This window comes from Oryctolagus cuniculus, chromosome 8, assembly GCF_051225735.1.
Source record: "Oryctolagus cuniculus isolate XC-2025 breed Fujian yellow rabbit chromosome 8, ASM5122573v1, whole genome shotgun sequence".
Taxonomy (NCBI): domain Eukaryota; kingdom Metazoa; phylum Chordata; class Mammalia; order Lagomorpha; family Leporidae; genus Oryctolagus; species Oryctolagus cuniculus.
This window is the reverse complement of record NC_142874.1, coordinates 127,288,497-127,313,147: the sequence shown is the minus strand read 5'-3', so window position 1 is coordinate 127,313,147 and position 24,651 is coordinate 127,288,497. Positions and strand designations below refer to the sequence as shown.

The 24,651-nt window shown below is 38.6% G+C and overlaps 1 protein-coding gene across 3 annotated transcripts in view; it reads right to left on the bottom strand.

The window, feature by feature from the left end:
* UBA6 (ubiquitin like modifier activating enzyme 6) overlaps nucleotides 1–24,651 on the bottom strand; it is a 94,720-nt gene that overhangs the window by 59,058 nt on the left and 11,011 nt on the right. For 2 of the 3 annotated variants that reach the window (XM_051819765.3, XM_051819766.3), the window contains exons 3-7: nucleotides 20,497–20,591; nucleotides 19,997–20,025; nucleotides 18,386–18,480; nucleotides 17,421–17,532; nucleotides 11,863–11,943 (exon numbers count right to left, since the gene is read on the bottom strand). In XM_051819765.3, the coding sequence (XP_051675725.1) occupies nucleotides 11,863–11,943; nucleotides 17,421–17,532; nucleotides 18,386–18,480; nucleotides 19,997–20,025; nucleotides 20,497–20,591 (412 nt within the window). Of the gene's footprint in view, nucleotides 1–10,307; nucleotides 10,408–11,862; nucleotides 11,944–17,420; nucleotides 17,533–18,385; nucleotides 18,481–19,996; nucleotides 20,026–20,496; nucleotides 20,592–24,651 lie in introns of all 3 variants that reach the window. The other variant, XM_070048076.1, reaches the window with a different exon arrangement.

Sequence of the window (24,651 nt, the reverse complement as noted above, 5' to 3'; positions counted from 1 at the left end):
AATAATAAATAAAAAGTAGTCTATTTAAAAACAAAACACTGTTTTATGAGACATAAAACCAAGCAAAATTTCAAGTTTAAAAGCTATGAAATTTAGAAATTTTTCTTTCATTCCTAAACAACTCTAAAGTACAGATATAGGCATCAACAACATAAAGATTTTAATTTATAATCTAGTATATCATTAGGTAAAAATTCTGTAAACCTGTTGTAAGCTTACTTGGTATTCTTAGTCATCTGCTGAAATGTGAAACATAGCACAAATGTTCTATCTCTTGTTATGTATGTCATGTAAATACCACAATCCAAAAATTACCAGCACATCTGTGACTATATCACATAAAGATTTTGGTTTAATGCCTATTTCAAAGGAACAAATAGCTTTTTCCTTTTTCCAAAGGAATAAATGACCCCTAAAATTAAGGAGGCAGAGTTTGTACTATGCACTCAATTATAGGGAAGAGTTATAATTTAACCATTTAAACCTTGCACAGATTACAACCAAGCATGTAATTATCCTGGACAAAAATCTGGTGTCACTCTTGATGATTCTTTCCTTCAAAACTCACATGCCTTCCTCAACAAGTTCTGTTAACCTTTTTTTTTTTTAAACAAAGGATACCTCAAATAAGGACTTGCTGTCTCCATCCTGCCTCTCCTGTTTATGACACCAGCATCACTCAGGAGGATACTGCAGTAGCTCCTAACTAGTCTAGTTACTTCTATTCTACTCTTATCTTCCAACAGTTTGCTTCTCTTTGAATTTCTTTCATGACATCTTCATACTCTTAAAATTACTGAGGACTCACAGGGCTTTTATATGTATTGACACTTATTGTTAGAAAGTAAAACTGACAGCAATTTTTTTTTTTTTTTTTTTTGGCAGGCAGAGTGGACAGTGAGAGAGAGACAGAGAGAAAGGTCTTCCTTTGCCGTTGGTTCACCCTCCAATTGCCGCCGCAGCCGGTGAGCTGCGGCCGGCGCATCGCGCTGATCCGCAGGCAGGAGCCAGGTGCTTCTCCTGGTCTCCCATGTGGGTGCAGGGCCCAAGCACTTGGGCCATCCTCCACTGCACTCCCGGGCCATAGCAGAGAGCTGGCCTGGAAGAGGGGCAACCGGGACAGAATCCAGCACCCTGAACAGGACTAGAACCTGGTGTGCCGGCACCGCAAGGCAGAGTATTAGCCTAGTGAGTCGTGGCCCCGACCTGACAGCAATTTTAGAACATAATTAAAAACATATTCCACTAGTTCTCACAACAATGACAGACATCACCACCTATTACATAGACTCTGGAAAACTCCACTGTGCTGCCTAAGAGAATCACAGTGAAAAAGGCAAAGAACATTTTAGTACTATTATGAAAATAGTTTGATTATTCAGTCCCCTTACAAGGTCTCAGGGACTCTCAGTGTCTTCAGACCACACTTAGAAAACTGTTGCTATAGTCTACTATCCCCACAGCAAATCAGTTTGATCATTTAAACATATATTAAATCAAAACTCATGGGCTTTAAACTCAAGTATCTATCGGATACAGCCCTCTAAGTACCTAATTCTCCAAACTTAATTTTCTAGGCATCTTTTGTTCTTACTATCCTCTCCTTTTTACCTAACTCTATTTTGTTCCTGCTTGCCTCTTCACATTCCTCAAACATATTAAGCTAATTTTTATATTTGCTTATCTTTATACTTGTGTATACTTGTGGATACTCTTGCCTTGAATAATCTTCCTCAGATCATTATTTAGCTCATTCTTTCTCATTATTCAGGGTTCTGTTCAAATATCATCTTTTTTTTTTTTTTGGACAGGCAGAGTTGGACAGAGAGAGAGAGAGAGAGAGACAAAGAGAGAAAGGTCTTCCTTCCGTTGGTCCACCCAGCCAAATGGCCGCTATGGCTGGCGCACTGTGCCGATCCGAAGCCAGGAGCCAGGTGCTTCCTCCTGGTCTCCCATGCGGGTGCAGGGCCCAAGCACTTGGGCCATCCTCCACTGCCTTCCTGGGCCACAGCAGAGAGCTGGACTGGAAGAGGAGCAACCGGACAGAACCAACACCCCAACTAGGACTAGAACCCGGAGTGCCAGCACCGCAGGCAGAGGATTAGCCTAGTGAGCCACAGCGCCGGCCACAAATATCATCTTCTCAGAAGAGACTTTCCTGACCTAAGAGAACCTACACTGGCTCTTCTCCCAACATCATGCAGATACTGTTGTCTATACTGAGATTTTTTTCTTCATAAAACTTGAAACTACCTGAAAATCTATCATGTAATTAGCTGCTTGTTTAATGTATATCTTCTCTGTAGGAAAGTGATTTTCATTAGCAAAAATTTGCACTTACTAATATAGTACCTAGAGACTATCTGGCACACAGTAGTGTTCAATGAATCTTCATTAAATGAAACCTCCTGAAAACCACTATTATATGTTTAAAGTTAGATGACGAATTCAATGTTTATCATTCTTCCATTCTAATTTCTTTCTTAGTTTTGGCAATCTGTCTATAAACTAAACTTAAATACTAGTTTTAAACTAGCAATTAAATATGATATCAAAAAAGAGAAAAACCCTACTGAAGTTATCCTCATGTTCATCATGTAAAAAATTTTATTTTAGGCTGGCGCCGGGGCTCACTAGGCTAATCCTCCACCTGCGGTGCTGGCACACCAGGTTCTAGTCCCGGTCTGGGCGCCGGATTCTGTCCCGGTTGCTCCTCTTCCAGTCTAGCTCTCTGCTGAGGCCCAGGAGTGCAGCGGAGGATGGCCCAAGTGCTTGGGCCCTGCACCCACATGGGAGACCAGGAGAAGCACCTGGCTCCTGGCTTCAGATCGGCGCAGCGTGCTGGCTGTGGCGGCCATTTGGGAGGTGAACCAACGGAAGGAAGACCTTTCTCTCTGTCTCTCTCTCTCACTAACTCTGCCTGTCAAAAAAACAAACAAAAAGTTTTATTTTAAAGATTTTCCTTCCCTCCATCCCTCCTTCCCTCTTTTCTTTCCTTCCTTTGAAAGGCAGAGTTATATAGAGAGAGGGACAGACAGAGAAATTTTCCATATGCTGGTTCATTCCTCAAATGGCTGTAGTGGCTAGTGCTGGTCCAGGCTAGGCAGAAACCATGAGCCTAGAACTCTATCCAGGTCTCCTGCATTGCTGGCAGGGGCCCAGGAACTGGGACATCCTCCTCTGCTTTCCCAGGAGTATTAGCAGGGAGTTGAATCCAGAGTAGAATAACTAGGACTTGAACCAGCAAATACTTTCTTTAAAAAAAATATTCATTAGAACGCCAGAGATCCAAGATGGCTGAACAGGGAATAACCACACTAACTCAACCTGCTCTGGGATATGAAAAGAACAAAAGAAGAACTACCTTCCAAAGTGACAGAAATTTTCAGTGAAGAAGTGAAAAAACCACAAGAGTAGAGAAGACAGGGACACCACAGCAGCCAGCTGCACAGCGCAGGCTGCTGTGAGTCGCCACCTTATGTCAAGTAGGAAGAAACTGCCAGGCACCCTGCCACTCAAGTTTCAGCTGAGAGGGGATTCCACAGTCACCCACTGACTTTTACTTCAAGCTGGAAGGGAGGACTAGGGTATGCCAGACTTAGAGCAAGGAAACCGTCTTACTTCCCTCCCCTTTCCCAACTCCAGCAGAATGCCATACATAACAGCGAAAAAGTGACACAGCATGCCAGTACTCTGCTCCTACCAGAGTCATAGTCAGAGCAGTGTCAGGGGTAAAGGACAGATCTCATACATCCTGCAACTGCAGGGGTTTCTCAGCATTAGCCCCAGAGCTACATTCAATGCAGCATACAGGAGCAAGGGGGATTCACCTTAGCTTTTGGGAGCTAACACCAAGAACGGCCAATAAAAAAATCTGTGCCTAGCCTCTGAAATCCGGGTAATGACCCCACTATACCCTGCGACACCAGGACTGTAAACAACCTGTTCTAAATTGTTTGGTGCCACTGAAATCTACCCAGTAGAAATAGGGAGCCTACATCATTCCACCTCTCTGGATTTAAACCTTCCAGAGTAAAATCTCCTGTAGTCACCCTGTAGTCACTCTGTAGTACTGGAACAGGCTTCATTCAATTCAGATCTGCCAGTCCTAAGACTAGGGCTGCTGGTATTTTAAGGCACAGCACGCACTGGGTTCTCTTAGCATTACGTGAGGAATGGTCCATCCGTATATATCACACAGTCCTAGAGCTACAGCAATTGGTGACACAAGCCCTGGCATCACTCATTCTTGTCAGGAGGACGAGGGGACAGCCACTCTTGTCTCCCTCAGCACCAACAACAAGGGCCTGGCTATCATCATCACCACAGAGACTGACACTGAACTCACGGTGGACCAAAGAAACACCCAGGGAAACCCTTATTCATCTCAAAGCCACACTTCTATCCCTACAAACTGCAGCAGACTAGACCACTGTGTCACTTTTAGACACTGTGACATTAAGACAAAAGAATTCATTCAGAGACTGTACTCCAGGGTTCATCTAGAACCAAAGCCAGAGCAACAAGCCACGTGATACCCTGCATTCCAGCTAAACCAGAAACTTTTACAATAAAACTTATTCTACAAAGAAGAAGGGATGGGTACACCAGATGAGCACATGTAGAGACATGGAAGACATGAAGAAGCAAGGTGGCATGATGCCTCCAAAAGAACACAAGGATTCTCCAGAGTTAGATCCTGAACTGAAAGAAATCTATGAAATGAAAGATACAGAACTCAAAATAATGAATGTAAGGAAGCTCAATGAAATACAAGAGAACAGAGAGATAAAAGAAATCAGGAAATCAATGAGTAATACAAATGAAAATATTACAATGGAGACAGAGCTCATTAAGAAGAACCAAATATAAACTTTGGAGATAAAATCTTCAATCAGTGAAGTAAAAAATATGATTGAGAAATCTGACAGCAGAATAGACCAAGTGGAAGAAAGAATTTCTCATCTCAAGGACAAGAATTTTGAAATAACTCAAATAGACAAAAGAAAAAAGAAAAAGGAAAGAATCTACACAAAATATGGGATACCATTATACAACCAAATATTCATATTACAGCTATTCCTAAAGAAGAAAAAGTAAAAGATGTTGAGAATCTGTTCAATGAAATAATAGTTCAAATTTCCCAGGTCTTGAAAGAGACATGGACACCCAGATACAAGAAGCTCAAAGAATCCCAAGCAGATGCAACCAAAAAACGTCCTCTCCAAGGTATAGTCATCAATTCATCAAAAGTTACACACAAGGAGAGAATCCTAAAGACAGTAAGAGAAGGGCATCAAGTTACATATAAAGGAAAGCCAGTAGATTAACATCGGACTTCTCAGCAGAAACTCTGTAGTCCAGAAGAGTGGGATGATATATTCAAAGCCTTGAAAGAATAAAACTTCCAACCAAGAATATTTTACCCAGCAAAGCTATCCTTTAAAAGTGAAAGAGAAATAAAGTATTATCAAGGTAAGCAAAAAGTGAGAGAATTCACCACCACTAGACCAGCCTTATGAGAAATTCCAAAGGGCATCATTTATTTGAAATAAACATCATGAAAACACGTGATACCACCAAATTCACGAACAGAGCAGGGAGAATCACCATCCAGTCAACAACATGTCAGGTCTTCGTTCTTATCTATCAATACTAACTTTGCATATAAATGGATTAAATTCACCAACCAAATGACTTAGGCTGGCATATGGATAAAAAACCATGACCCATTATATGCTGTCTACACGAAACTCACTTCACAACAAAAAGACACACAGAAAATGAAGGGTTGGGAAAAGATATACCAAACAAATGGAAACACAAAATGAGCAGGTATACCTATCCTGCTATCAGATAAATTGGAATCTAAATGAGAAACTGTAAAAAAAGATAAAGGACAATTGTATTTTGATAAAAGGTTCAACTCAGTAAGAAGTCATAACAGTCAGAACTATTTACACCCAACCCAAGACCACCCAGCTATATACAGAAAATACTATTAGATCTAAATGGAGAGATAGACTCCAACACAATAGCAGTGTGTGATTCATCACTCTCATCTTATCAATGGACAGATCATCCTGACAGAAAATCAATAAAGATACTCTGGAGCTGAAACATACTATCAAGCAAATGGATTTAACAGACATTTACAGGACTTTTCATCCAATAACTACAGAATACACATTCTTCTGATCAGCAGATGGAACATTTTCTGGAATAGACCACATATTAGGCACAAATTAAGTCTCAGCAAATTTAAACAGATTGCAATCATATCATGTATCTTTCAGACCATAAAGTAAGAAAAGTTTAAATTAACAATAATAATACTAGAACATTAATAAATACTTGGATATTAAACATGCTAGTGAATGATCTGTGTGTCATTGAAGAAATTAAAAAGGAAATCAAAACCCTCTTGAAATAATGAAAATGAAAACAACATATGAAAACCTGTTGGAGGGGGCCAGCATTGTGGTGTAGAAGGTTAACCTCTGCCTGTGGTGCTGGTATTTCATATGGGCACCACTTTGAGACCTGGCTGCTCCACTTCCCCAGTTCCCTGCTAACACACCTGGGAAAGCAGTGGAGTATGGCCCTCGGGCTTCTGTACCCATGTAGGAGACTCTAAAGAAGCTCCTGGTTCCTGGCTTTGGATTTGCTCAGCTTAGTCTGTTGCAGCTATTTGGGGAGTTAACCAGCAGACAGGAGATCTCTTTCTCTCTCTGTATCTCTTTCAAATCAATCAAACAAACAAACAAAAACAATAAAAAAAACCTGTTGAATACAGTAAGAGCAGTATTAAGAAGGAAGTTTATAGTATTAAGTGCTTACATTAAAAAGAGAAATGTCTCAAATTACAGATTTAATAATGAATCTGGAAGACCTTCAAAATCCAGAACAGACTAAACCCCAAATCAGCAGGAACAAGAAATAATAAGGATCAGAGCAGAAATACATGAAATTTAACACCCCCCCAAAAAAAAAACAAAAAACAAAAAACACAAAAGATCATCAATACAAAAAGTTGAAGATAAGCAAAATAGAGAAGGCTCTAGCCAGACTGAAAAAGAAGAAAAGAAAACTCAAAGTTAGAGATGAAAAAGAAGAGATTACAACCAACACCACGGATATACAAAGGATCATAAGAAACTACTATGAAGAACTATATGCTAAGAATCAGGAAAACCTCAGAGAAATGGAAAAATTCCTGGATTCATATAACATATCTACATTAAATCAAGAATATAATTGATAACCTAAACAGACCCATAACAAGCAATGAGATTGAAGCAGTTATCAAAAATCTCCCATGGGGCCAGAGCTGTGGCGCAGTGGGTTAAAGCCCTGGCCTAAAGCGCCAGCATCCCATATGGGCGCCAGTTCATGTCCTGGATGCTCCACTTCCAGTCCAGATCTCTGCTGGGAAAGCAGTAGAAGATGACCCAATTCCTTGGACCCCTGCATCCACGTGGGAGACACAGAAGAAGCTCCTGGCTTCAGATCAGCTCAGCTCTGGCCACTGTGACCATCTGGGGAGTGAACCAGTGAATGGAAGACCTCTCTCTGTAACTCTTTCAAATCAATAAAATATATCTTATAAAAAAAAAGTCTTCCATCAAGAAAAAGTCCAGGACCTACCTGATACCTTTACTATGAATTCTACAAAACATTCAAAGATGAAGTAACTTCAGTACTCTTAAAACCATTCCAAAATCTTGAACATGAGGGAACACTGCAAAAATCTTTTTATGAGGCCAGCATTACTTTGATAGCAAAACTGAACAAAGACACAACACAAAAAGAAAGCTACAGATGTATCCTTAATGAATATAGATGCAAATATTCTTATCAAAATACTAGCAAACTGAATTCAAAACCACATGAAAAAGCTCATACATCACCATCAAGTAGGATTTATTCTAGTAATGCAAAGGTGGGTCAACATTTGCAAATCGATAATTTTGATCAACAGAATGAGGAAAAAATATGGTCATCTCAATATATGCACAGGAAATATTTGAAAAGATGTAACACCCTTCATGATAAAAACCCTCCACAAATTAGGTATTGAAGAAATATTCCTTAAAATTATAAAGGTTATTTGTCACAAACCAACAGCCAATAGCATACTGATTCGGGAAAATCTGAAAGCATTTCCCTTGAGATCTGGATCAAAACAAGGATGTCCACTTGTTCTATATAGTACTGGTAGTTTTAGCAGGAACAATTAGGATAGAGAAAGAAATAAAGAGCATGAAAATTGGAAAAGAGGAAGTCAAAATATTCATGTTTGCAGATGATATGATGTTGTACACGGAAATAAGACTATCAAAAACTGTTAGTATTAATAAACCGATCCAGTAAAGTTGCAGGTTATAAAATAAACATACACATACACATAGCTTTTGTGTATGCTAATGATAAATTCACAGAAAGAGAAATCAAGAATTAAATATTTAAGAAGAAATTTAACCAAAGAAGTGAAGGGTCTCTATAAAGAAAATGATCAAACATTGGTGAAAGAAATCATCAAGTACACAAAAATATGGAGAGGTAATTCCTTGCTCATGGATTGGAGGTATCAATAACAAAAATGTCTATTTGCCTAAAGCAATCAACAGATTCAATGCAATTTCTCTCAAAATACTAATGACATCCTTTACAGAATTAGAAAAGGCAATACTAAAATTTATGTGGAATCACAAATGACTCAGAATAGCCAGTGATCCTGAACAAGTAAAATAAAGATGGAGCCATCACAATACCTGACTTCAAAGTATACTACAAATCTACTGGAAATAAAACAGCATGGTACTACCATAAAAGCTGATATATAGATCAATGGAACAGAACAGAGAGCTTGGAAATTAATCCAAATACGTGCAGCCAAGTGATTTCTGACAGAAGTACTCAGACTACACAGTGGAGTAAAGATTTTTTTTTAAAGATTTATTATTTTATTTATTTGAAAGACAGAGTTACAAAGAGGGGTAGAGACAGAGAGAGAGGTCTTCAATCTGCTGATTCACTCCCCAGATGGCTGCAACAGCTGGAGCTACGCTTATACAAAGCCAGGAGCCAGGAGCTTCTTCTGTGTCTCCCATGTGGGTGCAGGGGCCCAAGGACTTGGGCCATCTTCTACTGCTATCCCAGGCCATAGCAGAGAGTTGGACTGGAAGTAGAGCAGCCAGGACACGAACTGGCGCCCATATGAGATGCCGGCGCTTCAGGCCAGGGCTTTAACGTGCTGCACCACAGCACTGGCCCCCATGGAAGACTTTTGATTACTGCTTCAATCTCATTGCTCTTCAGGCCAGGGCTTTAACCCACTGAGCCACAGCACTGGCTCCTTAAGGATACTTTTTAACATACAGTGCTGGCAAAATTGGAGATGTGTGTGTGTGTGTGTGTGTGTATAATATGAATGAAATTAGATCCATACCTTTCATCTTATACAAAACCAACTCAAGATGGATCAAAAACCTAAATTTAAGACACGAGACTATGATGCTGCTGGAAGAATACAGAGGGGAAATACTCCAAGACATTGGTGTAGGGGACAACTTCTTGGACAAGACCCCTAAAGCACAAGCAACAGAAGCAAAACTAAACAAAGGTGACTATATCAAACAGCAGTATTTGCACAGCAAAGGCAATGATCAACAGAGTGAAGAGACCTCCAACAGAATGGGAAAAAAATCTGCAAACCACTTGACAAAGGGTTAATTTTCCAAACATACTAGGCAACTTAAAAAAAATTCAACAAAAAAACAACCAATGCAGTTGAGAAATGGGCAAAAGGCTGCAATAGACAGTTCTCAAAAGAAGAAATACAACAAATCTATGAAAAAATGCTCAACATCTCTAGCCATCATAGAAATGCAAATCAAACCACAATGAGATATCAGCTCACCCTTGTTAGAACAGCTGAAATCCAAAACAGAGAGAGTAACAAATGCTGGTAAGGATGTGGGCAAAGGGGAACCCTTATACACTACTGATGAGAATGTAAGTTAGTGTAGCCACTATGGAAAACACTATGGTGATTTCTTTAAAAACTAGAAATAAGACTCGCCATATGATCCAGCAATCCCACTGCTGGGTATATACCCCGAAGATTTGAACACAGTGTATCAGAGAGATACCTTACCTACTACATTACATTCATAGCAGCACTGTTCATAAAGCCAATATTTGCATCAACCAAGGTGTCCATCATCATATGAATGGATAAAGAAAATATGGTATATATACACAATGGAGTATTATTCAGCCATAAAAAAAGAATGAAATCCTACCATTTGCAGCAAAATGGACACAACTGGAGGACATCATATTGACTGGAATAATCCAGACCCAGAAAGACAAATACCACATGTTCTCCCTTATATGTGGGAGCTAAAATTTAAAAAACAAAAAACAAAAAAACAAAAAAGAAAAAAGAAATGTGTTTATCAGTATTGCTGCAAATAGTTTTATAAAACTTTGTTTTATACTTTGGTGAAACCAATCATTAAGAATGTTATACTACTATGGTTTTAATGATCTATGATAGCTTTAAAATGTACTATATATGAGTTAAATGATCATTTTTCCATTCAATTACTGTTTTTATCCATTATCCAGATTCCCACTACATAGGGTCTTTTTGCTTTTTCTTTGTTAAACTTCTTATTTGTTAAAGTATTAAGCCTTTTTACTGTAATGTACATTTAAAATATGTTATCTCAAAAACTAAAAAAACACAAAAAACAAGAGAGAGATGAAGGACGGTGGGTGGAAGATAAAGGCAATATCATTATGTTCTAAGAACTGTATCTATAAATATCATTGAATCTGTTAAAAACTAAAAATTTAAATAAAAAATTAAAAACAGTTAAGTGATCTAATTTTAAGCTTCATCGTTTGTTTTACTAGGAAGACAATAAAGTCTTAGTGTTATTGTAAAAAAATACTCATTGTGTAGATAATGTCTCTTAATATTAACAATATTGTTCATACTGCTGAGTCCTTGTTAACAATGTCAGAGATTTTTAATACATATTCAACATTTTTATTATCCATAAAATAATTTATAGGGTTTATATTTTATTTAATTAATTTTTGCTCATCTTCAATTATTAAGCTTCTAAATCATTTGGACAAGTCTCAAAATTTTGTAAATGGAAAAGATTTAAAAGTTTACTATAATTTTCAATTTGTCATGAAAGAAATTTATTTTTATATAATTAGATAACTTAAAAACTATTCATTGAAAGGCAGAGAGAGAGAGAGAGAGAGAGAGAAAGAGAGATTGATCTTTCATCTGCTGGTTCACTCCATAAATGGGTTTGGCTTTGTGCAGTCCAAGGTACTTCTGCTCAGTGTTCCTCTCATCTGTTCAGTGCATGCTCACCTTGACTGTCTCACTGCTATGTGCCAGGGCTGCCAGGTGGGCATGGGGGTGAGAGGTGCCTCCTCACTCTTTGCCTCTGCATTCCTTCCATGCCGAGGGTCCAAGCTGAGTACCCTGCAGGGAGAGCTACACTTGGGCGTCGTTTCCCTTTGCACAGAGTTCAGGCTTCACTAATGTGGCCTGGCTCCCCTGCGTCACCACCAGCTCACCTGGGCCACCTTCTGCTGCCATCTCAGGCATATAAGCAGGGAGCTGGATCGGAGTGGAGCAGCAGATCCTTGAACAGGATTCAGATATAGAATGCTGGCATTGAAAAAGGCAGCTTAGCTCACTGTGCCACAGCACAAACCCCTAAAAAGAACTTCTCATATAACTTACTGAAGAGCTACAAATTCTAACAGTGAAAGTATTTGTCTTTTGGTTAACTGCAAGTTATTACTAAACAAAACAATTATTACCTTAATTGGAGGGCAGTGAGAATGGCAGAAGTCATTGATCTTCTTCTGCAAGGGGAGTTTCATTTCAGTCAATACTACACACTGTTGAGAATACAAAAAATTAAAGACTGCAAAATACGGTTATTTTGGTAATACACAACTTTCAATTTGGCATCATGTTACTTTGCATTGTGGTAAAGATACACTAGTATTCTAGTTAAAAAACATTCACTATCTTATTGTATTCCATACTAAAGTTAAAACAGTTAAAGCACAGAATAGTGAAAGTAAAAACAATATGTATGGGGGAAAACTGGTTCACATTTATATTATACTCAATTGCTAGCACAGGTTTCACAATTAGAAGCAAATAATATCCTATTCAATATTTAGGCATACTCCAAATGGCTAGATTTATTTTATCTATTTTATCTACCACTGTCATGGGAAGTACTAACCTAGCAACCACCCTGTTATTTTCATGCTACCTAAAAAGGGTTACAAATATACTTTTCTTTTAAAGATTTATTTATTTATTTGAAAGGCAGAGTTCTAGAGAGGCAGATGCAGAGAGAGAGAGAGGTCTTCCATCCACTGGTTCACTCCCTAGATGGCTGTAATGGCTGGAGCTGGACAGATTTAAAGCCAGGAGCTGGGAGCTTTTTCTGGGTCTCCCACACAGGTGCAGGGGCCCAATGACTTGGGCTATCTTCTACTGCTTTCCCAGGCCATAGCAGAGAGCTAGATCAGAAGTGGAGCAGCCAAGACTTGAACCGGTGCCCAAATAGGATGCTGGCACTGCAGGCAGTGGCTTTACCCCCTATGCCACAGTGCTGATCCATACAAATATCTTTTTAAAACATATATTGAGGGGCTGGCATTGTGGTGCAGTGAGTAAAGCCACTGCCTGTGATGTCAGCATCCCATATAGGCATGGGTTCGATTTCGGCTGCTCCACTTCTGATCCAGCTCCCTGCTAACGTGCCTGGGAAAGCAGCAAAAGATGGCCCACAAACTTCGGTCCCTGCATCCATATCAGAGAACAGGAAGAAGCTCCTGGCTTTGGACTGGCCCAGCTCTGGCTGCTGTGGCCATTTGGGGAGCGTACCAGCAGATAGAAGGTATCTCTCTCCCCCTCTCTGTATCTCCCTCTGTCTCTCTAGAATTCTTTTAACAACAACAACAAAAATAAATATTAAAAACAAACATGTTAATTCATTTTGCTTCCTTTCATTTCTGAGATTCAACAGATATATAATAATAACTTTTGCTTTATGAAAGTGTCATTAGTGAATAAATCAACAAGTTCTGATTTTTAAGATGGCAAATAATTTTCAATGGTTAATTTTTTATGGTTACTCTGTGGGATAAATACAAAAAGTTTTTCAGTCAGATTTTACGATAAGTATCTTAGACACAAAGAGGTCAAATATTTTCTTAAGGTCATTTTTCTACCAAGTAGCAGAAGCAGAACTAGACTTTTAGTCTGCTGTTTTTCATGAATCAAATAACTCAGTTAGAAATGTCCAGATTTAGTTTTGTTTATCTAGCTCAGAATATGGTTTGCTTCCTGTAGTGAGATGTTCTCTCATTAGTTTCCCATTCTTTAAATATATCTCACATGAATGCAAGGCCCTAACTACTCTTTAATTTTCTTTATGATTTTTTAAAAAGATGTATTTATTTATTTGACAGGCAGAATTAGAGAGACAGAGGCAGAGAGAAAGGTTTTCCATCTGATGGTTCACTCCCCAGATGACTGAAACAGCTGGAGCTGTGCTGATGTGAAGCCAGGAGCCTCTTCCGGGTCTCCCATATGGGAACAAGGACCCAAGGACTTGGGCCATCTTTTACTGCTTTCTCAGGCCACAGCAGAGAGCTGGATTGGAAGTGGAGCAGCTGGGACTCGAACTGGCACCCATATGGGATGCCGGTGCTGCAGACTGGAGCTTTAAACCAGTGCGCCACAGCATCAGCCCTTTAACCACTCTTTAATTGGGGCCGTTTCTCAGGATTCTATTTGCCCTGTAAAAACCTGAGAAATGAAGCAATATCTCCCTTAAGCATAAAGAGAAGGCTTAATTACTGCTTGTTATAAAACAGTAGGCTCAGGGACTGTCTTGGTGTGGTGGTGTAAGCTGCCGCTTGAAACATAGCCATCCCCTAGGGGAGTGCTGGTTCGAGTCCTGGCTATTCTTTTTTTTTTTTTTTTTTTAAGATTTAAGTATTTATTTGAAAGGCAGAGTTACAGAGAGAAAGGAACAGAGATATCTTCCATCTGATAGTTCACTCCCCAAATGGCTGAAGCCAGGAGCTTCTTCTGGGTCTCCCATGTGGGTGGCAGGGATCAAACACTTGGGTTATCTTTCACTGCTTTTCCCAGGCCATTAACAGAGAGCTGGACTGGAAGTGGAGCAGAGAGACTCAAACTAGCACCCATATAGGATGCTGTAGCATTGCAGATGTTGGCTTAATCTGCTATGTCACAAAATCAGCCCCTAATGCATTCCTTTAAGATGTAGTAAGTTGGAAATCTGAAAATCTCCAATAATTATATTATCTGAAATTCCTGAAGATCTAATTCTAGTTTGTTATAGCTACTGACTCTTGATCATGTTTAATTGCTTTTTCCTATCTTGTTATTCCAGATTGTGAACCGATCCTTAAAGGGGCTGTATATGGCCAGCACCGCGGCTCACTTGGCCAATCCTCCGCCGGCGGTGCCGGCACCCCAGGTTCTAGTCCTGGTTGGGAAGCTGGATTCTTTCCTGGTTGCTCCTCTTCCAGTCTAGCTCTCTGCTGTGGCCTGGGAAGGCAGTGGAGGATGGCCCAAGTGCTTGGGCCCTGCACCTGCATGGGAGAACAGGAGGAAGCACCTGGCTCCTGGCTTCGGATTGGTACAGTGCGCTGCCCACAGCGCACCGGCTGTGGCGGCCGTTTGGGGGGTGAACCAACAGAAAAAAGGAAGACCTTTCTCTCTGTCTCTCTCTCTCTCTCTAACTCTGCCTGTCAAAAAAAAAAGGGGGGGGGCTGTATAAATACACTGTGGCCTAGTTGAAGATATATTCTGGATTTGTTTAGTATTTTTTCTGTCTGGTATTCTAGGTATGGCACTACACTGCTACATTTTATGTTACAGTCTCAGCTTAGGAATTTATGGACTGCAAAGGATTATGAAACTGATCTCCAATCTGTGTGAGGGCAGGTCTATAGTTATGAATTCCCAGGGAAGACATATTTTTTTAAAGGGAAGACATTTTCCATTCAGAGTTCCAGAAAAAATCGAGAAGCTTCTCATTCTGATGGGTAAAGATTGTTCTGATCCATCCCTTCAATAAGAGTGTAGTTTTCTCAGGTTCCAGATTTACAAAAAGGAAGGAAGTCTCAACTTATTTCTCTAGCTCAGGGGTGGGGACTGACTGGTTCACAGACCATATAAGGCCCAAAAAATCATTTGGTCTGCGCCTGCCAAGGCAACTATAGGAGGAACTCAAAATTCATTAAATCTATAACAGGATAATTCTGTATGGCTGTGAATAACATTATAAATATCCAAATGGATCTTGGTAGAAAAAGAAAAAAGATTCCTCACCCTTGCCAAGTCTAGCTTATGGAGACCTGGATCTCAATCCTTTGTTTCTGTGTGACTATCAATTCCCAAGAACTTCTGTGACTGCAACAGGCAACTGTTGTCTGAGAGTGACTACAGATATCAGTTCACTGATCTTTTAGCTCTGAATATTGACTGTCCTTATATTATTTTGAGTTCATGTAGTCATTTAAAAGGAAGTCTGGAGGCCAGTGTTGTGGCATAGCAAATAAAGCTGTTGCCTACAATGCTTGCATTCCATATGGGTGCCGGTTCATGTCCTGGCTGCCCCACTTCTGATCCAGCTCCCTGCTAATACACCTGTGACCTGTGACGAGCAGCAGAGGATGGCCCATGTACTTGGGCCCCTGTTATACACATGAGAGACCTGGAGGAAGCTCCTGGCTTGGCCTGGCCCAGTGCTGGCTGTGAAGTGAACCAGCAAATGGAGGATTTCTCTCTCTCTTTCTCCCTTTTTCTAACTCTGATTTTCAAATAAATAAATCTTTAAAAAAGAAAATAGGGGCCAGCAATGTGGTGTAGCAGGTAAAGCTTCTGTCTGTGACACTGGCATCCCCTTTGGGCACTGGTTCAAGAGCCGGCTGCTCCATTTCAGATGCAGCTCCCCTTTAATGTGCCTGGGAAAGCAGTGGAAGGTGGTCCAAGTCCTCGGGCCCCTGCACCAACATAGGAAAACCAGAACTTCCTGGCTTTTGGCTTTAGCCTGGCACAGCCCTGACCATTGTGGCCTTTTGGGGAGTGAACTAGTAGATGGACGATCTCTCTTTCTGACTCTGCCTCTCCTCTGTGACTCTGACTTTCAAAAAGATAAATCTATAAAAAAAATAAAATAAAGGAAATTTGAAGTGTAATTCTAAGTGTAATAGGGTGGGTTTTATTTTATTCCATATAAAGTGGATCTATAATTTTTATTGATTTTTGTTATACATATTATTTACTTATTTTTATTTCAAAGGCAGAAAGATGAAAACAGAAGAAAGGCAGATCTTCCATTTGCTGGTTCATTCCCCAAATGTCCAGGCACAGCCAGGGCAGGGTGAAGCTAGGAGCCTGAAACTCAATCCGGAGCTCTCAAATGGATGACACTGACCCAAGTGGTTTAGTCTTCATTTGCTGCCTCTCAGGATACACATTAGCAAGAAGCTGAATCAGGAGCAGAGTAGCTGGGACTATTATTAGGCACTATAATATGGTAAGCAGACAGGCATCCCAAGAACAACTTAATTCCTATACCAAATTCCTGCCTCTTACACTGATATTTAAATAGGCAATAGCATAACTTAACTACAGGAAAAATCAGGATTAACCTAGTTACTTTGTTATTTTTAGAACATTCATTTATGCTGTTTTTTTAAGGAAGTGTAACTCAAAGAAGATTTATAAATACATGTATTTTACTCCTCTGATATTGTATTGTTTGCCTATGACTTAGGAAGAGCAGAATGCACTTTCCTACGTCCTGATCTGGGGTTTGACAATGTGATTAGCCAATAGGATCTTAATAGAAATAAACTGAGCCTTGAAACGTGTTAGGGGTAGGATTTTTTTCTTTTGTTTCTGCTATTGCCATCACAGAAGATAGCCTCCTCATTCCAGAAGATAGATACTAGAGGAGAACCCAGATTCTTAGTTCAATACAAGTTGAGTTCAGACTAGAACAGCTGAACTCAACTGATATGCAGATGCATGAGGAATAAATATACATGTTCATACAAATCACTGGATTTTCGGTAACTTCTCATGCATATTATAGTGAAATCGGCCAACTGATATAACTTCTTTGCCAAAAATTTTTAGGCCCTTTCTCTAAAATGGAGAATTTGAAGGGTATAACATACACCTATAGAAATCTTCTACCTTGAAATTTTTTGTTCTGCTCAATATATTGTTAAATTGGTTGTAACATATTAATATTTAACAATTTGTCTTAAAATTTGTCAACAACATTTAATACAAATGGAGTACTAACCTGGTATTGATCTAAGAATGAAAGATCTGTGGTTTCATTGAAAGGAACAGATGATGACGTAACATGCACATATGGATTTAGTTCTGCAATATGTTGAAGTACAGCTTCAGCCCTAAGGAAAAAAAAAATAAAGAATTGACCTTTACTATTGTTTCATTCAACTTAATCTCTTAAAGTTAGATACTATTATAGAAGAATCTGACATGTTAGGAAATTTAAATGGAAATCTAATAAATATAAAGGAAATCAAGACTTATTTATCTTTACAGGTTAACAATATAATCTGAAAATGTACTAATTTCCTATAATAAGTCAAACAATCTCAAAGTGTACCCTTATATTTCCAAGCTTCAAGCTCCGTAAGTCTATAAACAATTCAGCAATACTATAGACCTCTTTCTGTAATCTCAAAACTCATTTCTAGGTAGCAGTATGAATGCATCAAAAATCTGATAGATACAAATAATAATTAAATAAATATTTATCAGTACTTATTTACTTATGGAGTATGAACTTTTAGAGATGAGTTAAAAAAAATAATGACTAAACTGGTATTCTGGATACAGTGAAAAAAGGTCAAAACTCTCATGACAGGGACCAGTGCTGTGGTGTAGTGGGTTAAGCCACTGCTTGCAGCTCCAGCATCTGATATGGGCACTGGTTCTAGTCCTGGCTACACCACTTCCAAGCCAGCTCCCTGCTAATGTGCCTGAGAAAACAGTGGAAGATGGCCCAAGTCTCTGGGCTCTTGCACGCACATGGGAGACCCAGAAGCTCCTGGCTCCTGGCTTTGGACTAGTGTAGCTCCAGCCGTCACAGCCATTTGGGCAATGAATCAGTGGATGGAAGACCTTGCTCTCTCTTTGCATCAGCCTCCCCCTCTCTGTAACTCTGCCTTTCAATAATATATAAATCTTCAAAAAAACACAAAAAACCCTCATGATAGTGCATCAAAATACCTTCACCTGTTTTTCATATTAATAACATCATCTTCACAGAGAAAGAAGTTGGTTCCTAGATCCCATGCCTGGCATTTTTCTGTATCATGGATTGTAAGTGCCTACAAAAAAGAAGAAAGTGTTGGTGGAAGTTAGGAACAACACAGTGATATTCACTTCTCTAATACTATTTAAACTTTTTAGTTGTATTATTATTTAAACCTATTTAGTTGTATTGTATATGATATGATTAGGTATAATATCATTATCTGGAAACCTTAATAAATTGAATGGAAAGCTACTTTATTATTATTATTTTTATTTTGATAGGTAGAGTTATAGACAGTGAGAGAGAGAGAGAGAAAGGTCTTCCTTCTGTTGGTTCACCCCACAAATGGCCGCTACGGCCGGCGCGCTGCACCGATCCGGTGGTGCCAGGAGCCAGGTGCTTCCTCCTGGTCTCCCATGCGGGTGCAGGGCCCAAGCACTTGGGCCATCCTCCACTACCTTCCTGGGCCACAGCAGAAAGCTGGACTAGAAGAGGTGCAACCGGGACTAGAACCCTGAGCCCATATGGGATGCCGGCGCCACAGGCGGAGGATTAACCAAGTGAGCTATGGCGCCAGCGGAAAGCTCCTTTAAATCATAAGAGAATTTAATAAAAGAAGTTTGTTACAAAAATCAACATACAAAAATCCAGAAAATTCTTGTAAACAAACACTTCAATTTATATTCTGTGTTCCAAGTAAGAAAGAAAATTGAAGGTGGCCAGCGCTGTGGCGTAGTAGGTTAAACCTCCGCCTGCAGCACTGGCATCCCATATGGGTGCCAGTTTATGTCTTGGTTGCTCCTCTTCTGATCTAGTTCTCTGCTTATGGCCTGGAAAAGCAGCAGAAGATGGCCCAAGTCCGGGGGCCCCTGCACCCTCGTGGGAGACCTAGAAGAGGTTCCTGGTTCCTGGCTTTGGATCTGTCAAGCTCTAGCAATTGCAGTCATTTGGGGAAGGAACCAGCGGGTGGAAGACCTTTCTGGTTTCCCCTCTTAGTGTCTGCAACTCTGCCTCGCAAATAAATAAATAAAGTCCAATAAAAAAATAAGAAAAGAAAGAGAAAAATATTTGTAACTTACATCACAGGCCATAAACCTTATAGGAAAAGGGGAAGTATATGAACAGGGAGTATATTGAAAAAGAAATACACACGGCATTTGAAAATATACAAAAATGTTTGAACTTTCTTAGTAATGAATTATCTTTTCTCACTCATCACATTGGCATAAACCCAAGTTTGACAACATATTCAACTGATTAGAGTAAGATGAATCAGCTACTCCCATACAATACATTACTGCTGGAAATGTGAAGTGGTTCACCCTCAAAGGGGAGAAATGTTGCAATTTCCAGCAAAAAGACATGCGCATGTAACCTTAAACTAAGCAATTCCACTTTTAGGAAACGATCTCAAAGACACATGGAGAAAAAAAGAGAAGTAGGTCTAAGGATTTTCAATGCAACACTGTCACTGAGAACAACCAAGATGTTTACTAATGCAGAATACTTAATATAACATACTATATTCCACACAATGTATATCCATGCAACTATAAAATATTATATTTACAAGATATTTACTCACTTACCTTAATCCCAGCAAGAACAAGATTCTTTGCTATAAAGGAAAAAGAAAAAGCTTTACATTAGGAATGCATATTAGATATGTCTTTGTGAAGATTGGTAACATCTTTGACAGGATAATTTTAACTTTTTTTACTACTTAGGAAATACAGTCTTCTTGTAAAAATGTTTCACAAATTAGTAAGAAGGAGGGAAAATATAATTTTGTATAATTACATCACCCTGAGATAATTACTCTTAAGATTTTAGTGTGTTTTTTAAGACATGTTTTTCTGAATATATGTATGAGTGCTTCCATGATGAATTAGCAGATACAAAAAATGATCATTAGTGATTACTAATAGCACAAAAAACAATGAGAGTCATAATTGGTACCTATGGAAGAATATAACAGTATCATGAAAGAGTCTTGTCTTCCTATTACAGGAAATATAAGGAGTCAAATTACTTAAAATTATTTTGCTCAAGAGTCTCACTCAAAATTATGAATAAAAATATTGCTTACCAATTTCCAAACCGAGACCACCCATACCACTTAAGAAAACATGGGACTTGGCCATCTTCTGCATTGCTGTGTCTCCAAGAACATACCTCTGGCGACTATACATAAGATACAATGAAAAATAAAAATAGTATTTTATCAAACTTATTTATCCTTTAAAGGTGTCTGCAAACTGATAGCTAGGCAGTAAATCTTGCCCACAAACTTATTTTAGATGATTTGCAAGGTTTAAAAATTTCCGACTTAATTTCCAAATATGACATATTTGGAAAAAATTACATGATTTGGTACCGTGATCCACATTTTTTCCAGGTAACAGGCAAATGTAGGTGAGTAAGAGTTTCTCTCTTTAGAATATTATGCACTGCAGACCTGCCACAGTTCTATATCATCCTGCTTCTCATTTATTACTTTAGTGGTCACAACAGGCATTTGAGTTTGCCATCTCCATTTTGAAATGTTCACTACAAACAAGATTTTGGAGGCAAAAAAATTGCTCTACTAAGAGTTCAGGTGGGTTGGCAATTTTTGCACATTACTTTAATTGTATAAGTATACAAAGGACACTTAAGTTATGCATCCTAAGACATAACGTAGTATCAGAATGGGAATTTCAAAATATACATTAGCAACTTTGGTAAGACAGAAAGATGAATAAAGTCAACAGTAAGTGTTTATCTGAAACAACAATGGGAAACTCAATGCTATATCAGTTCCTGAATAATATAAATTCCAATACATTCTTGTAAGAATCATTTGAAAGTTCAGTATAAACAACAAATACTTTAATCCTTCATGGATTACAAGTGTTTACTTTTGGAATTAATACACACACACACACACACATTTAGTGCATGTTAAAAAATATTTGATTTTTCTACTACACAATTTCATATTCAACATAAAAGCCTGCAAATTGGTTTCTTGTTCATATGAAACTTTAGAATCTTTGTCATTTACTCCCTTGTTGTTACAAGATACAATAAAACCTAAATTCTTCTTTTTAAATCAATGCTAAAGATTTGCTTTAGATAGTAAAAACTACTCATTATTAGTCACTGAATAGATATACTCTGTATATAATCTTTTCACTTTTACATGTGTATTCCTAAACAATATACTTATTTTTGTCCGATTTTAACATTTATATAGATGGGATCACTTTGAATGTCGTCTTCTGTGTTTAATTTTGAATGAAATTATGTGTTTTATTCAGAATTATGCATGTAGCTCATTATTAATTTTTATTTCTGTTGTATTTTACTACAGTATTTTATTGTAGCAATATACCCCCAGAATTACATCTACTAATTCAGACATATTATCCTTTGTTTCAAAAATCTCAATGGTTTCCTATTTATCTTCCTTATAAAAAAGTCTAAATTCCTTAATACTAGTCACAAGGTCATTTGTAATTTAGGTCCTACTTAGCCCTGCTCTCATCTTTTGTCACTCCTCTTTCAAACTCCATGTTCCAAATGTATTAAAATGTTAGGATGGTTACAAAAATGTCACTAGTCCAAAGCAGTTTCCCAGCTTCATTATAATCACTGCATATGTAGTCAACACTGACTAAACATTGTTATGCAGTGCATGACTGTAGTTGACAAACCTAGTATCCTATCAAAATCAAAACTGGAGAGGGTATTTAGGATAGTGGTTGAGCTACATTACAAACGAGATTGGGAGCATTCAGGGTGGTATGGCCGTAGACTAAGCTCCATTACAGATGCCAGCACTGCATACTGGAACGCCTGGGTTTGAGTCCCAGGTCTGTTCCTAATTCTAGCTTCCTGCTAATGCATACCCTTGGAAGCAGTCAGGCTCAAGTACCTGGGTGCCTGGCTCCTGCAGGCAGTTGTGGTGTAAACCAGTAGATGGTAGATCTCTACCTGTTTGTCTGTCTCTCACATAAAAATGAAAAAAAAGAAATAAATGAATAAAAATTAAAAAAAGAGGAGTATGGTGTACACAAGGGGTGATTATGATTATAAAAACAAAACTCTAAGCAAACTAGTACTAGAAGGGAACTTCCTCAACCTAACAGAGAACATCTGTAGAAAGCCTACAGCTAGCATACTGCATTATAAGAGAATCAATGTCTTCCAGCAAAGATGAGTAAGAAGGCAAGATGTCCATGTTCATCACTTCCAACACCTCCATGGGTTTTGACAGCAAGGGGGAAAATGACTCCATGCTAATACTCATGCTGCTAGCATGAGTAATCTTTTACTCTTGAGAAATCTTTTCCCCACCCTGAACTTTCACATCTTCTGGCAGCATCTGCTAAAATATAATAGGCTAGTTTTTAGTTACGGAAAAATAAAATACCAGACCTTGAAAATACAGGTAAGGTTTGAAAAGGCTGAAAAACAGGATCAAGAGTAAATTGTTAGGGAGTAACATGAAGGTTAGAAAGAAAGACATAGCCATCGCTCATCAGAAATAATAACTAAAACTACTGAAATTCTCAGGACTTCTGTTCATTAATTTGTAATTTGTTCAGTTTTCTGTTTAAATTTTTGAATGAATAAATATACTTTAAAAATGAAGGAATGAAAACCATTAGGTTTAAGAGGGGTCACACACTGATAAATGGTGGGGGATTCAAACTTAGATCTAATACTAAAATTTATACTCTCAGCCACTCTGTTATTCTAGAACCAAAATGGGGATTCAATGCATATTAAACAGTTTGGTCTCATCAATATAGATGATACAGAACAATTTTCACTTTGGATAGAGTGTAGAAAACTGATTAGAGATGAGTAATTCTAAAGAGATAAGAGACTATTATAATAGTTCAATTGACAGGATGCTAAATGTAGTGGGAAGAGAAACAAAACACTGGTATTCTGGAAGCCACAGGAAAGAGTTTCTTCTAAGATTCCACCAAAAGAAACAAGTTTTGATACTATTAAGATAGTATTACATCCAGAGAACTAGAAATGCTTTGATATTTTGCCCTTCACAAAGTGATCTCTACACAGAAAACTATATGCAAGAAGTAAGAGAAAAATAGATCAACATACCATTTTATTCAAATCTGAATCAGTCTTATTAATCTCCAGCAGAGGGTTCTTTGGGAAAAGTAGAGTTAGAAAACCAAGGGTAGAGTACTAAATGGGGACTAATTCATTTCTTCAGATAAATTTTGGGATCAGCAGGCTAAGGAAAATCTTCAGAGGGAAAGAAAGAAATGATCAGATCTAGAAAGAGTAGGCTTATGTCCAATTCAACCAACAATTTGTAGTCAATAAAGGAGGGAGGGGAGACATAGCTGAAAATGACATCAGAGATGGCCCCAAACAAAACCTCTTTAAATGCTGAGAAAAAGTTTAGATTTAGTTGATTAGTACCAATGAGGTGGCTAAAGACTTAGTATCTAATAGGTCTGGCACTGTGGTACATGTGTTAAGCCACCACTTGCAACACATGCATCTCCCACTGGAATGCCAGTTGGAGTCTTTGCCTACCTCACTTCTGATCTAGCTTCTTGTTAAAGCATTTAGGAAAGAAGAGGAAGATGGCTTACATCCTTGGGCCACTACCACCCATGTGGGAGACCCAGAAATAGTTCGGTCTGGCCCAGCCCTGGTTGTTGTGGCCATTTGTGGAGTGAGCCACTGGATGGGAGATTTGTATCTCCCTCTCTGTAAATCTGACTTTCAAATAAACAAAACTAAAAAAGAAAGAAAAAGATTGAGTATTAATAAGAAAATAAAAAATTGGGGGGCCTGCGTTGTGGCAGAGGTTAAGCTGCCATTTCCAATGCTAGCGTCCAAAATGACATGGATCTTGGCTGCTCCACTTCCAACCCAGCTCCCTGCTAATGCACTTGGGAAAGCAACAGAAGGTGGCCCAAATCCTTGGGTCTCAGCTCCCAAGGGGGAGACCTGGATAGAGGTCTAGGCTCCTGGATTCAGAATGACCCAGCCCTGGCTATTGATGCCATTTGGGGAGTGACCCAGAGTATGGAAGATTTTCTCTCCCTATCTGTAACTTTTCTTTCAAATAAATAAATAAATCTTAAAAATAAATAAATTTTTTTAGAAAGATACCTTGTTCAATTGAGTATATTTAAATTGATCTAAAATATAGGAGACTTCAAAACGTCCATGGAAAATGAAGTTAGAGATTGTATTTTGTGTAAAAATT